Consider the following 16,100-nt stretch of genomic DNA (forward strand, 5'->3'; position numbering starts at 1 on the left):
AGTGTCAACAGCACATTATTTTTACATTACTAACTGAATAATTAACTAAGCAGGTTTTTAACTGGCAGGACAGTCCAGTGCATGTCTGCTCAGAAGGAAGTCACATTGAATTCATTGGGGCTTAACTCTCAGCTAAGTTTGCAGCCTGAATGCTAAAAATTCCATGTTCCTGTTCCATTTGCCGCCTAATTAAGAGTTGGTAGAGATTTCCAGTACCCTTCTGCATATGGTTTCTTGGAATTAAGCCGCATTGGTGCTTTAGTCCCTAGCAAGTGTGTTTTGAATGGCAGCCTTAAAAACTTGTTTCTCCATTTCAGTAGAATGCCTTGTGCATGCTGCTTTTTTTCTGTATCTGAGGCCCTCAGTACTTGGATTAAAATACCAGTTGACACAGGTTTAGTCGTGCTTATAATGCAACAGATGCACTAGATTGCTTTCCTTACCAAATTAAGCTATGTACAAAATCACACCATAAATGAATTAATTTCTAGAGTATCAGTAGAGGGCACTGTATACCTTTTGCATAGGTCATGCATACATAACATGCCTGTCAAGTAGATTGGTAGTTGCTAATTTACCTTTCGAAATGCATTCATTATTCCATTGCAGATATTAATTGTCTGTGGTAGCTATTTACATAACACAGCAGATTTTTAGAAATACCAAACCTCTTTTTCAAGATCCTACATTTATGATGTTACTTTTTGGGGTGCATCTTTTACTTACTATTTTATTATATATTTTAAATACTTATAAAACACTAACACAGTGTCTAGACTTTACTGTTTATGCACTGTCATCTGAGATGGTACTTTAAAAAAATAAAGTCAAGTGTGTGAATATTATAGCATTCAGGCTGAAGAGGCTTTAAACAACACAGGAGTGGGGGCGGGGGACATGCCAAAACTAAGTTGAGCAAGAAAAGAAGCAGAGGGAATGTGGCGCACCTCCGTGATAGAGAATGTGCCTGGTGGATTGGGCATCCAATGATTAGCAAAAACACATTCACCAAGTGGATATCTAAAGGTAAAGGGTAAAGGGACCCCTGACCTTTAGGTCCAGTCGTGGCCGACTCTGGGGTTGCGGCGCTCATCTCGCTTTACTGGCCGAGGGAGCCGGCGTACAGCTTCCGGGTCATGTGGCCAGCATGACTAAGCCACTTATGGTGAACCAGAGCAGCACACGGAAACGCTGTTTAACTTCCCACTGGAGCGGTACCTATTTATCTACTTGAACTTTGATGTGCTTTTGAACTGCTAGGTTGGCAGGAGCAGGGACCAAACAATGGGAGCTCACCCTGTCACGGGGATTCGAACCGCCAACCTTCTGATCGGCAAGTCCTAGGCTCTGTGGTTTAGCCCACAGCGCCACCCATGTCCCAAGTGGAGTTCCAGTGCAAGTTAAAGATTAATGTCATGGATTGGCTGGATGCCGAGGAGTGGTTGGAGGCATCAGCCAAGGAACCCCCAAAGGAACTGCCAGAGGTTGAAGGGTCTGAGCCAGGGTGGGATGACAATGAGTGGTCAGAGGTGGAAGGAGCAGACTGTCGGTGGTGGAAGCTGAAGAGGTAGCAAGTTTAGTGAACAGGAAGAGACTATGGCAGAGCACTGTTCAGATGCCAAGACAGAAGTGGGGGCTGGAGTGGAGTGAGGCCAGGAGGCAGAGAGGTTGCGGAAGATGCAGTCTCCCTCTCCTGCTGTGACCAGCTCTCCTCCTCCCGGCCTCCTAGAACACGCAGAAAAATGAAATGGGGAGAGCAGAGGAGGGTGAGTGCGCAGGCACAGCCTGAGATTGCATGGGAAATGTTATGTATTCAGCGGTCTGTTTGCCTGAGCTGGAGTCTGGACTAAGGCTTCTGAGCCCCTGTGTTCTGATTCGATACAGAACATCACAGAACATTTCAGGATTTGGGCCTCTGCCATTGGCCCTTGAACTCTGAGTCATGATTTGCAGCTTGGAAGTTTAGACAGCCAATCACTTTGGGAGTGGGAGTGGCCCAGGCCTTCAGGAATGTATATAAGCAGTTGCTTTGCCCCGTTGTCCAGTTCTGTTAGTTCGTTAAAGGTTCTTGCTGCGTCTTGCCTCGTAGCAACCCACCTACACTTCAGGAAAGACTCTGGGTATAAGGAGTGGGCACTGGGAAGGTGTCCTCACAACTGCTTCAACAAGGCAAAACTTCCTCGAAAGAGTTGCTGATGTCACTAGACTGCGTCTTAAATCCCTCCTCAATTGGTCCCTTATGGCTCAGCTTCATGGCTTGTATCCACCAGAAGCCGTGCATTCGGTATTGTGGGCCTAATTCTATAGAACTCTGCCCCAGCTGAGATCATACAGGCCCACCTCCCTGTTGAACTTCAGACCTTTCTGCGATTAATTTAATTGATTTGATCCACTGTGTGCTCTTTGTAATCTCACTGTACAATGCTTAGAAGTTCTGGTGATTAAGTGGTATACATATATAGATATAGCTGGAATAAAATAAGCAAAATATATTCACCTCTGCAAAGAAAGCATTCCCCATTATTTATGACTACTGCATTGCCGTCATCCTTGTATATAAAGCCTCTCTAAACTGTCTCTGTAACTGAGATTCCCTATCCTTGCAAAATGCTACTTCCAGACAGTGACCTCTAAGGTACTGAGTGGCCTAGGTTTTAATCACTCTGCAGAAACTGGGTGAGGTTGCATAAAACCATTTGGGAAGCTGCAGGTTGTACAAACACTCCCTCAGTCGCCATAGTTTTTTCAGTGTCTTAATTAGGCACTCACTAAAAATTAATTCTAGTCCTTTATCTCCTTTTGTGCGCAGTGAAACCCATTTCAGCTCCTCTAGTACAACTACCTCAGAGAGCCAAGAAGCATCTTCTGATCATGGGCCAAGTGCGTTGCAACAGCAGCTGCTACTGATGGTGGCGCGAAGAACCCTTTCCGAAACCCAACGGGTACCGTGTAATATCTCAGTTCCTAACACTTCGTATAAATATGTCCCAGGGAAGGAAATGTCTTTTAAATGGGCCTTTTCTGTTATTGCTGGGATTAGGGTGACTTGTTCAATAATCCTGTAAATATTGATGTACATACTTGACAGTTATTTCAGGATATTTGACTACTTTTGCATGCTTGTTCAGAAAAGATCCCATAAATACTCCCAGCAGGGAAGGAAGGGATTCCTTACTGATGGGGTCAGAGCGATCCTTTTCGGAAACCCCCACTCTTGCTGATTGTCTGGATCAGGCTGATTATGTATTCATTGTATTAATATATTCATTTATTGTTCATTATCTCTTTAGTTAATCTCCTGATGAAGAGCTGTTTTGTCTTGAAATGTGTAAGGAGAGTTTGCCTTTGTGTAGGATACACTGAAGTGTATATATAGGTGAAGCTTTTGTGGGTTTTTGGTTCAAGGTTTGTGAATTGGCAAATATGATATAACTATTGCTTCTGTAGGATAGCTTTTGGGATGACTGCTGTGTGAGTATAGGTGGGGAAATCTTATACAGTCGTACCTTCGTTTTCGAACAGAATGAGTTCCGGAAGTCCATCCGACTTCCAAAACATTTGTCCCTCAGCCAGCCCACACCTTCCTGATTTCTCACTTGCAACAAGCCCAGGGGGTGGCCCGACCTGACAGATTCCTCTTCCTTAGTCTCAGCAAGGAGGAGGATGGGGACAAAAGTAGAATTAGTTGGCTCTACCGTCCATTGGCTCCAGTTCCACTTCCTGTGCCATTGTTTATGTAGCCAAAATGCCACCATCCATGCACATGGGGCAGGTATCAGCAGACTTGTGGGAACTTCAAGGTCTGCAAAACCTTTGGAGGTGGGGAAACTCCTAAGGGGAGCAACGACAGGGAGAATCCACACTGCAGCATTTTCTTGCAGTTCCCACTAGTAAATAGTAAAATTTGGCTTTCCGCCCTTGCTCATGTTGCCTCATGGTAGCAAGTATGTGCATGCAAAAAATTTGTTTTCACAGCCGATACATAATTAGTTCATTCATTTTCATTATTCCCAATCACTGTCGTTTTCTACTGCCTTAAGTGAAACTTAGCTACATACTCCTCAGCTGCCTGTAACTTTTGTGTTTTACATTTTGAAAAACGGCATGGTATTTTTTAGCCTCTTTCTAACTCTCCAAAGGATCAGACCTACCACATTCCAGAAAGAAAGGACAAAGTGTACCCATGTTATAAGCAGTTTAAAAATGCACACCTTTTCACTAATGAGCTATGAATAAGTGAATGGGAAATGAATGGGTTTTTTAAAAAAATCAAAACTTCATTCAAAAGTCTACTCACTTTTTCAATAGAAACAAATGAAATAAAATGGGGCTTTCTGGCTGTTCCATTCCAGACTTTGGCTTTTGAACTCAAGGATTCTAGAGTGGAGAACATCCTCTCTAGGGTTTGTTTTAGGTCACCTTCTGGCCTTGTTAACTTGTATTATTCCATCTGAATGTCTTATTCTGATGTAATATAATACATGACTATAGCATTGTAGGAACCAAACCATTGATGCAAGTATTACTTTGGAAGTCGACGGCTGTTAGATTTGGGGCGGGGGCAGGATAGCAGTCAACCTGTAACTTTAAAACAGGATTTGACTGCCCAGTGAAAACATAGCTTATTTTCTACTGTGGTAATTTTTCATTAGAAAGTATGTTAAACTTTTTAGATGGTGGTTTTGATTCCGAAAGGTTAACCGATGATTAAATTGAACAATGTTTTTTAAGGAGCAGAGAGTAGTTAGAAAACAATTTTAGTATTTCAGAGAAATAAAGGTCAAAGGAACTTATTCCAGCATCTTACAGTAATTGAGTTTGTGGTTTGATAGATTCAAATCACATACAAAACCTAAAGGTCAAAGAGCAATCTTGGCTGAAGTGGGCTCAATAAGTATTTTGTTCCTGTATATTGTAAATAGTCTGTGGCACAACCTTATGACTGCAATGAAAGATAGACTAGTTTCTTCTATGCACACGAAATTGGGTTTTATTCATGGTGCAAGCAAAATGAAATCTATTTTTAAGAAGTTCAATATAGAGGCTCGTTCAAAAGTATCCACCGGAAAAAGAAACTGGTATGAAATTGCATAGCTTTCTCTTAGGCAATACACAATTATATTCATCTTTTATTTTATTTTAAAGCATCTCAGTGAAGACCTTGAGGATTCATCATGTTCATCGGCACAAAAGAAAATTAACAGGCAGTTTTACAAATTTATCGTATTTCCTGGCAAATGGATAAAAATCTGGTACGATCGACTTACCTTGCTGGCCCTGCTAGACAGGTAAACTTTTCTTTTTTAAAAAAATTACAATTTTACAATGACATTTATTTGTTCCTTAGAATAGGGCTGGCATTTCAGATTCTGGGAGGTAGACCAAAGGGACTTAAAAGGAGGCAAAGAGTCAGTGTGAAAGGTCTACTCACAGATATGGTAGAGATTAAATTGTGAAACACTAGCATATTTCTGAAGAAAATTCATTAGGATATTTTCTTGTTTCATTGTCAGCTAGCAGCCTTGTGCTGGGCTTTGCTTGGGAATGTCAAGAAACCAAAATGTTTTTGACACAAATAAACTAATTTTGAAAACACAAAGGGTTTTTAATATCTTTGACAATGCTAACGTTTATATAGAGCCATTATACAGAACCTGTGGGTTGCCAGAAATGCATGTGCTCCTAAGGAATAATCACATGTTATTTGAACATGGGGAACATTGATGGTCTTCCTACCTTTTTTTAAATAATACCCTTGCCTGTCACTCTGACTCAGCAATATTTTGCATGTACTGTGACTTCAGTACACACATCTTGCATTCTCACTCGTAAGGGCTTTTCTGCTTCCTTTGGTTGTGGGGGCGGGGGACAACTCTGCACAAAGAAGCCATCTAAGGGTGGAGTATTGTGTCTTCATCAGGGCATAATACAGATTTGTTTTGGGGCCTCCAGAGAAGGTTAAGCCTGATGCAAATAACTGAGCTGGATAGTTATATAAATTCAATAAATAATAATAATAATTAATAATAATAATAATAGTTAGTGCACAGTTATGGACTTAAATCCCTTTCGTTTCACTTAATTTCTCTAGATAGCACATTGCACCTGCCCCTCCTCTCCCTAATGTTGCTATAAAGATACAGTGGTGCCTCGCAAGACGAAAAGAATCCGTTCCGCGGGTCTTTTCGTCTTGCGGTTTTTTCGTCTTGCAAAGCAAGCCCATTGACGGAGTAGCGCTATTAGCGCTATTGGCGATTTAAGGGCTAAAAACAGCTTTTTAAGGGGGGGGATTAGCGGTTTTGCTGCTAAAATGCTTTTAGCAGCTTAGCGATTCAAAATAAGGGGTTTTGGAGCAAAAAAAAAAAATTCAATTTTTTTCGTCATTTTTCGTCTTGCGAAGCAAGCCCATAGGGAAATTCGTCCTGTGAAGCGCCTCTGCAAACGGAAAACCCTTTCGTCTTGCGGGTTTTCCGTCTTGCGAGGCATTCGTCTTGCGGGGCACCACTGTATGTTATACATATGGCTGTATTTCTTCTTTGAGTAAAATACTTGTGTTTTATTTCTATAGGACAGAAGATATCAAGGAGAACGTTTTGGCAATTCTACTAGTAATCCTTGTTTCTTTTCTTGGCTTTGTAATTATGAACCAAGGTTTTTGTAAAGACATTTGGATCCTCTTGTTCTGTCTAATCATGGCAAGCTGTCAATACTCCCTTCTAAAGGTAAAAGTGAAAAAAAGACAAGTTCAACAAATACATATGGGCTCCTGTAATTCACTCATAGCTAATGCGGTGAATCTTGTTTGGTTTTCAGAGCATTCAGCCCGATCCTGCCTCACCAATACATGTAAGTTTCATCCAACAGATAAAAGCTTTTACCGGTGACAGATCTATTTTGTCAGTTGGTTCAGCTGAATTTCTGGAAATAGTTGAAATAAGCCATTTCTTTAGAATCCCAACTCCATTTTTCCAACTTAAAAGTTAAAACTCAATAAAATGACTTTTTAATTCTGATGATGGATACAAAGTAATTAGAAGAAGCCTCAGGTTGACTGACTTGCATGTGACACATGTTTTCTCCTTGCTAAATTAACTTGTGCTTGGTCATTCTGCATGTGTGAATCACCCTTTTTGCATGAGCACCAAAGTACTCTAGTACTTTGGGAGAAGCATAATTAAAGAATCAATACTGGAGAGTTATGATATATACTAGGAATGTTTTTATCAAGTGGCGTCAAGCTGAGATGCATGGGATCTGCTAATTGCAGGAACAGAATTCACTTATTCCCAGCTGACAAAGTGTGGCTTCTGATGTTACTCAGAAGCATTGAAAGAAAATGTGCAAATGACTTGCACATCTCCTTTCCATGCTTCCAGACGCTGTCTGCAGCAGTGACTCACATCCTTCTCTCCATGGGGAGATGTGTGCTGGATGTGCATCTTGAAATCACACATCTCCCCCAGTTTTGCTGCCTGAGTCATTTGTTTTGGATGTTAAATGGGTTTCTGGTAAGATGAGTTACGCAATTACTTGCTCATCTACTTATTCGGGCTTACACAGGTGATATCAAAAGTTGCCCACAGACCATTATAGAGGGTTCTAAAAATCCGGGTAGCCATTTTTATAGTGAGCAGAGAATAAGGATTTCCCTTTTTAAAATTGGCCTTGGTGTACAGAATTCTTTGAGAATTATTAGCTATGGTAACTATGAATTCAAGCCAGAAGTCCTTTGTAATGGCACATACCACTGTGAAAATTCAATTTGTTGCCAGTTTTAACTTGTCTTCACTCAGGGCTCAAGGTAGAATTTAATGTACTATTTGATTCTCTGCAGTAAAAGGGGTGGGAAAAGGGGGAAAAAAGATTGTGGCATGTGACCGTTTAGATACTTATTGATACTTATTTTGTAGGTTATCAGCTGGCTAGGCTTAATGCTGATTAGAAGACTGATGACCCCCCCCCCGACAAATAATTGATTTGCTACTTTTACACACAAAATAATATGTAAAATAAAACTCAACAAGTACCAGTGGACAATATCGTTAGATATAGCACTATGTGTGTAACCTTGAACTCACATACTCTAGTACTGTGTGTGTATGTGTTTCAGAAATGGTTGGAAGCCTGATTTATTTGTTTGTTTGTTTTTTGAATTGTTGACAGTGCTGGTTGAATTAGTTAATTGTGTCTGCCTTGTTGAGCATAGACAGAATGGCATTTCTGTGACTGTTAAACCTATTTATTTTATATGCTCGTATGCCACACAATGAACAAAGTATCTAGGCAGTTAACATACCCATAAAACGGCAAAAAAGTGCTTAACATCTGGACTGTGATACACAGTAGAAACTGGGTTGAGCCATATATCAGAAAAAGTTTGTGTAAACAGATGAGTCTTGAGCAAACATCTGAAGCAAAGTACTGGTCGTGTCTGCTTAATATGGATAAGGCAGGGGCTTCACGACAGGGTGCAGACATACTGAATGCCCTGTTTCTTGTAGAAGGAAAGCAAGCATCATGTGTCACTCTTAAGTGTTCTTCTCCAGCTGAGCATAAAGACCAGGCAGATATGGGGCAAGTTAGTCCAAAGCTGTTCAGAGCTGTATATACTATCAGCAGAATCTTGGATTGGACATGATAGCTAGTTATATACAGATGAGTTAAATGCTGGTGATGGGAAGCTGCCATCAACAACTAGGTAGCTCCATTCTGGTCTAGTCATAGCTTCCAGACCAAACACAGCAGGCCCATGTAGAATGAATTAATGTAGTAGTCTGATTTTGAGGTTGCCAGCACCTGAATTACAGTGACCAGGAATCGAGGAATGGGTGTAGTTGTCTCACCAGATGAAGCTTATAGAAAGGTATTCTAGCCACCTAGACCACTTGGGCCTCCAGTGATATAGATGGGTCCAGGAGTACCCCTAGGCTGTGAACCTCGTCTCTCAGAGGAAGTGTGACCCTGTTCAGAATAGGTAATCCCCTGGACACAGAAACCACCCACCCACAGCTCCCCCATTTTACCAGGAATTAGGCTTTACTATTGGTTCCTATCCAGCCCACTACTGCATCCAGGCACCAATCCAGTCCTCACACAGTACCACCTGATTCAGATGTAATAGGGAAGTAAGAGTTGAGGCTCTTCTGTGTGCTGATGACATCCTAGGGACTGCTTCTAGAGGTGTCATCAAGATGCTGAAAAGCATTAATGAGAAAATAGTACCCTGTGATACTAGATACCATAAACACCATGGGGGGCAATGACTTCTCTCAGTGCTACCCTCTGGGCTTGACCCTAGATTCTATAATTGCAACCACTAGCCCAATATTATCAACTTTTGAGTGGCACCCACACTGGGATCTCTCTCGCTCATTTGTAGCTCTTTCCAAATTTGTATAAGCCCTCCCTTGCATCAGTCAGAAAGACTGTAAAACTCGAATCCAGAACTCCATGGGTTCAAACTTAAAGACTCTGCATGATCCCAAATCACCAAGTCATTTTGCTGTCAAAGTTCACTGCAATTCATGTCACAGCTAACATGCAAATTAGTTAATCCTGAACTTCATTGTGTTTCTTTTCCCTGCAAGCATAAATAAATCACAAAGCATATGGAATTGCTAGATACATCAGAGCTGAAAGGCATTTCATGCTTAGATGCAAACTGGGCATTGCTATTAGAGAGCACATTAGTTTCTAGTTCCAATCATTACTACATATGATTTCCAGTGATTTATAAGAAATAAATATTCAGACCTCGCTAAAGAGGTAATTTTCTCTGTGCTAAATGTAAGTTCTGTTTGTCAGTTAAACCATATAAAGTAGCATGAGCGGTAATCAAATCAGTTGCATGGGCAGACATTAATAATGTGCACATTTGTTTTAAAATGAAAAGAAATTGGCTTAATCAAAATTGCATTATAATAACATCAAAGCCTGATTTGAAAGTACTGGCAGAGACAAAGCACCTAATGATTTTTAATGAAAGCATTTTTCTAATGCAATATTGGGGACCTAAGTTCAGCAGTGGTAGTCAAGTTTTATTGAAATACTAAATTTATGATTTCTTTTATGAAATGCTGTTATATAGGGAAACCTGCCCTCTTTTTGATTTCACTGATTCTGATGTCTTTTTAGTATGGCCATTTCTTTCAAACCACCGTGTTGTGCAATTATAGGCTCTCCATATCCCCTGTTTTGCAAAAGCTTTGGGAAGAAAGACGTGGCGTCTGTTGTACCCATCATGACTGTAATATGAGCACCCTCTCCACCCCTATCACCAGCTATATTATCCAAACAAATAACTCAGTCCTATGGACATCTGGATGGAATCTGTGGATGGATCTCCACCCACAGGATGCTCCTGTGGAAAAATGGGAGAAGCACTTTTAGCTAATTCTCTCTGCAGCCGCCTATGCACCCCCTGAAAATCTGTTTGGAGTGTTAGGGGACGCTCTGGAACTGTGTGGGAAGAAACTCGACGGGCAAGGGCCGAAGGCAGAATCAACAAAAGTCACCTCACATACAACCTTCCTCCAGCAGGGAGCTTCCACTGGATCTCAGTTCCTTCATTGAACAGAAGAAGGAGCCTTTCTGTTTGCAGAGGGGCAAATCCCACCAAACCTTTTGATTGCATGGACATGCACGGGACTGGAAAAGAGGGTGCAGCTACTTTGCTCATCCATGCTGCTTTTAGCTGTCATGTTAAGCTCAGTGGTGGAGCTTCATGCTCCGGCACCAGGGGGCGGACAGCAGGCAGGGCAGGGCTGGTGCACATCCTGGGGGTGTGGCACCCCACCAGGATCGCTTTGCCGGGGACGGTGCGTTCCCCCACACCCCTCTTCCTCCGCCAGTGGTTAAGCTAAGACAAGGTTTAATTGATGTCACACAATCCATAGGTGTTCAGACCAAAGTTCTTTCCAGTCCATCCAACATCCTGTGATTCAGGCCCTCAACATGCCTCATAACAACAAAAGCACAAGTCTTCTAAAACTGGATCAATACCACACTACACAGCATCATCATAAAACAGAAGGGATTTCTCTGCTAACCAGATCACCCTTCCCCAAACACCTTGTGAAAGGAGATCATTTTGACCAGTCTCCTGAAAATCTGAATGGACTTTGGAAGAAAGCTCCATAAAGTTTTTACGCTTCTACTTTCCCTTCTCTTCTGCGCCCAAGTCTTCTTCTTCTTGTTGTTGTTTTCAAAACCTCATTTATATTTTTCAGATAGCCTTACAGCAGCTTTTTCCATGACAAAATGGAAAAGCAAGGCATATATATAAGAGATCTGAAACAGAGCAGTGCTGCATAATGTGTTACAAGCACCAACATTTTTTCACATTTTATAATACATGCAAATGGAAGCACAGGCACCCTTATGAACGGCTCCGCAAGTCGGCATGACAGGCTGCCATATTGTACTTCTTCATAATTCACAGAATTGCATTAAAGTGAAAGCACACAAGGCAGGTTGATGCTAATGCCAGGACACACAACAGCAGGGAAATTAAAGAATGATTGGAGTCCCCACATGTTGGCCCTTCAGTATTAAAACAGCTGGGGGAGACTTGGCATAACTGTCCCCGAGTGGTTTCCCCCAGGATTGTTAAGTGAGAGCTATAAGTGCTCTTCATCTCAGGCTGTTTCCGTGGGTTTTGCAGTTTTGAAAATTTGCACAGACTTCTTAGTTGGGGGTGGAGTGCCCCTTCCAATGTTAGGTTAGCAGGGAGCTGCTATGTGGATCCTTTCTGTGTCCTTCCATACCAGTGGGTATCTGACAGCGCACAGGAAAAGTGAAGATCACATCTTCTCCTGCTGCCACTTTTGAGGTTTCCAGTATGAATCAACGCTGATCTTCCTATGTATCCAAGATCTTCCAGCATTGCTGGGCTAAGGTTACCAGATTTTTTTCCATGAATCGGGGTACACTTTTCAACTTCATTGGATTTTGTATGGGGACTGATTTGTAAATCCGGGGACTGTCCCCGGGAAACATGGACATCTGGTAACCTTATGCTGGGCAGCATGGGAAGAACACGCAATACAGCAGCTCCCAGGGTGCTGAACATAATGTTACAAGAGACACCCACAAAAGTGGGGCATTGATATGATCCTTTGACCACTTCATCCATGGCATCAGTGGTACAAGACTTGTGGCTCCATATAATTGCTATTAAGCTGGTTCACATGTAGCATTAAACCGTGTTAAAATAAACTCTGGCTTGACGTGGATGAGTAGCAGGCTTTTGCACACAGTGAATACCAGCGCATTGCTTATTCGCTTTAAACCATTTATTTTAACTACGGTTTAGGATTATGTACAAACCAGGCCATTGTGGTGTAATGGCATATACATTTGGATTTTGAAATAAAAAAGAAAATCATAATATACTGCTATTCTCTGATATTTGAGATGCATATCCTAAGTTTTGTACTTTTCATGTTTTGCGATATGAAAATATTTTTGTGATATGAAAATTTGCACTTTGCGTATGAAAGGGTAAAATGGCAGCATTAAATATAAATATGTTTTGTCTGTCTGCTTTTCTAGGGGCACAACCAGCTGATAACGTATAGCAGGCCTGTGTATTTTTGTATATTGTGTGGCCTTATTTTATTGCTAGATGCAGGATCTCAGAACAAAAGTCCCCCTATTTATACGGTATATGGCTTGAAGATCTTCTCACCAGGATCATTTCAGGCAGCCAGAGACCATGTGATTGGTGAGTTAAACATTAATAATGGGCAGCCTGGTGCTCTTATTTTGTCACTTCTTTTGCCTCTTTGCTTTTTATCTCCGGGGTTCAGAATGTGGTAGAGAATAAACCTTGGATAAACATGTCTTGTGTGTTGTACATAGTCAAGCACTGGTAACCTCTGATCTGCGTAGCGCAGGGACAGGGAAATTCAGGCCTCTGTATCTGACCCACAAAAACTTCCCCAAGCCACACCCCTCACTGGCCCTGTGTGTAGAAACATCCTACTATGCAATGGTAAAAATGACACTTGTTGCCCCGCCCACTTTTGCCTCTGGTCTCGCCAATCACTGCCATGTTCTTCTTGGAAGGTTGACCAGTAGTGAAAGCTTACTTGGGTTGAAAAAGGTTCCCCACCCTGATGTAATGGAAGATGCAGCTGAAGTTATAATAATTTCTGGGGGTGTTTTCAGAATGTTAGGGATGTTCAGGTGTTGTTTAATGTCTTTATTATGCAGGGCCATGTTTGGTTTTGCTTTTAAAAAAGACAGCCTGAAAAGAGGTGGGACGTCTCTTTAAGATATATTGCTGCTGCTCACCCTCCCCAAGCTGCCCCATGTCTCCTCTCCTCCCCACCTCACCCTGCTGACCTCCTCCAGCTGCTCCAAATGCAGGCTTGTGGAGGAGAACATGCAGCTGGAGTCCTGAGAGATGGGGAGAAGCGTGGTGAGAAAATTCGAATAGAAAAGTGGTGAAAGGGTTAAATACCCCTCTGAGATTACTTCTCTGCTCCAAATTGACCCCTTTGGAAGATGCATTGAAGTAGTTTTTAGGGTTGTAACTTGAAACTTCTCAGTCATTGGGGACAACACTGGAGACCATTCTGTGTTGTCTTCTGCCATTGGAAGTAGCATAGGGTAGGTAGCACAAGGGACTGGGCATTCTCTGTCATTGTGCCAAGGTAAGGATGTTGCCACAGAGGCCCACCCAGTTGTATTTCTGCCTACCTTTCAGGGTGCTGTGAAAACACCCAGTGTGCTTTTGGGATGCATATTTACCAATTTTAACAAGACCATGTTTCAGATGCTTTAAACTCCTTGGAGGAAAACTGAGATATAAATGTGAATAAATAAACATTTTCTCTATGTATTTTATAAATTCTAATTTTGTTTATATTCTCGGGGATGGGTGGGGATTTTTAGCCACTTCAAGATCAAGCGTGTTATTATGAAGTAAGAGTTTTTAAAGCTGATAGACAGAGAATCAGAAGTCTTTTCTTTTTCTTTTCTGTCTTTTAGTTCTTATGTTAAAAATGCTTGATATTTGATGTTGATTTTTGTATGTTTTTTATTTGTTTTTCAATAATAAAAATAGCTTTAAAAATAGAAAAGCTAGGTCCAACAGGGGAAGTACTTCCCATGAGTGGTGTGGACTCTTCTGTTTCAGTCATCAAATAAGGAATTAGACCCTGTGTTTCAGAACCAGAGCTGGGTGTGCATGACTCATTACGTGGCTGTGTTCTTGCATAGTGTAACTGTATTATTAGTTCTGGGTGGTGCTGAAACTGAACCACATTGGTGAACAGATAGCTTTTGTGCCACCCTGGCTGACATAACAAAAACACTGGGCTTAGTCCCTAGACCTGCCAAAGCTTGCTTGGCTCCACAACCTGACCCAGAGGTCTCTGGCAGACCTAGCCCTAAAGAGGATCATTGAGGTTTGGTAACTCCCTGGGTATATCTTGTAAGGTCACCTCCTTGACTTAATAATAATAATAATTTATTATTTATACCCCGCCCATCTGGCTGGGTTTCCCCAACCACTCTGGGTGGCTCCCAGCAGAATAATAATAATAATAAAGAAGCAATAAAACTTCAAACATAAAAAACTTCCCTAAACATGGCTGCCTTCAGAGGTCTTTTAAAAGTAAGATAGTTGCTTATTTCCTTGACATCTGATGGGAGGGTGTTCCACAGGGCGGGTGCCACTACCAAGAAGGCCCTCTGCCTGGTTCCCTGTAGCTTCACTTCTCACAGTGAGGGAACCACCAGAAGGCCCTCAGCGTTGGACCTCAGTGTCCGGGCTGAATGATGGGGTTAGAGACGCTCCTTCAGGTATACTGGAGGTATACTGACTTCCTGAAGATATACTGACTTCCTGCAGCCACTGATGAGATTCCTACATCAACAGAGGAAATCCACCAGTGAATGATCAGGCCTTTCTGTGATAAGCACTGGCACATATATCTTACAGTTCTGACATGCCAGTTTTACAGTTCTCTTGTTCTAGTCTCTCACAATGAAATGGCTTGTCTGCCAAACAATCTCTATCTCTCTCTCAGCATTTGGCCTCTTCCTCATTAAGGGTCACTTATATTATGCTTTTGGGCCATAATATAATTTTATTCTCTCCTCCCACCCTATTTTAATGATGGATTTAATTTCCCATCTTAATAAGTGTGTAATTGGGCAAATGGTTCCCTTATTACTGAAGAATGGGCCTTTTGACTCCATCAGATGTGTTTTCGTTATTTCCTATAGTTGCTTGGTAACCTGTTGATTCGGCCTGCTCATCAGTCAGCACTTAGGGTTGGAAGAATTTAATAAATAAGAGATAAGGAGTTTGGCTGATGCATTGGCTGATGGCATCAAAAAGCCCGTGAATCCAAGCTAGTACCAAGCTAGTCTTCTTGCGCCATTCTCCAAAAGGACCTCTCCAGACTCAGTGAATGGACAGTAAAATGGCAAATACAATTAAATGTAGGCAAGTGTAAGGTGATACATGTTGGGTCAAAAAATAATCATCTTTATTTCACATATGTGCTTATAGGATCTAAACTGGAGGTGACAAACTAGGAATGAGACATTGGGATCATAGTTAGCTAGTTTGACAAAAGTTGTTGACCCAGTTTGCGGTAGCTGTGCCAAAGGCAAATTCCATGCTAGGGATCATTCGGAAAGGAATTGAAAACATATCACTATGCCATTATACAAATCTTTGGTACAGCCAGATTTGGAATATTGTGGTAAGTTCTGGTCACCTCACCTCAAAAAGTATATTGTAGAGTTGGAACAGGTTCAGAAAAGGGCAACCAAAATGATGAAAGCCCTAAACGGCCTCGGTCCAGTATACCTGAAGGAGTGTCTCCACCCCCATCATTCAACCTGGACACTGAGGTCCAGCTCCAAGGGCCTTCTGGCGGTTCCCTCGCTGCGAGAAGCCAAGTTCAGGGAGCCAGGCAGAGGGCCTCCTCGGTAGTGGCACCCGCCCTGTGGAACACCCTCCCACTGGATGTCAAAGAGAAAAACAACTACCAGACTTTTAGAAGACATCTGAAGGCCGCCCTGTTTAGGGAAGCTTTTAATGTTTGACCGACTATTGTACTTTAATATTTTGTTGGAAG

General features: G+C 41.8%; 1 protein-coding gene across 1 annotated transcript in view; it reads left to right on the forward strand.

The window, feature by feature from the left end:
- PCNX2 (pecanex 2) overlaps nucleotides 1-16,100 on the forward strand; it is a 109,696-nt gene that overhangs the window by 21,043 nt on the left and 72,553 nt on the right. The window contains exons 10-14 of the mRNA XM_083433868.1: nucleotides 2,810-2,942; nucleotides 5,146-5,288; nucleotides 6,569-6,722; nucleotides 6,814-6,846; nucleotides 12,553-12,724. Coding sequence (XP_083289994.1) covers nucleotides 2,810-2,942; nucleotides 5,146-5,288; nucleotides 6,569-6,722; nucleotides 6,814-6,846; nucleotides 12,553-12,724 — 635 coding nt within the window. The remainder of the gene's footprint in view (nucleotides 1-2,809; nucleotides 2,943-5,145; nucleotides 5,289-6,568; nucleotides 6,723-6,813; nucleotides 6,847-12,552; nucleotides 12,725-16,100) is intronic.

Source organism: Podarcis tiliguerta, assembly GCF_965153285.1.
Source record: "Podarcis tiliguerta genome assembly, chromosome: 3".
Classification (NCBI taxonomy): Eukaryota; Metazoa; Chordata; class Lepidosauria; order Squamata; family Lacertidae; genus Podarcis; species Podarcis tiliguerta.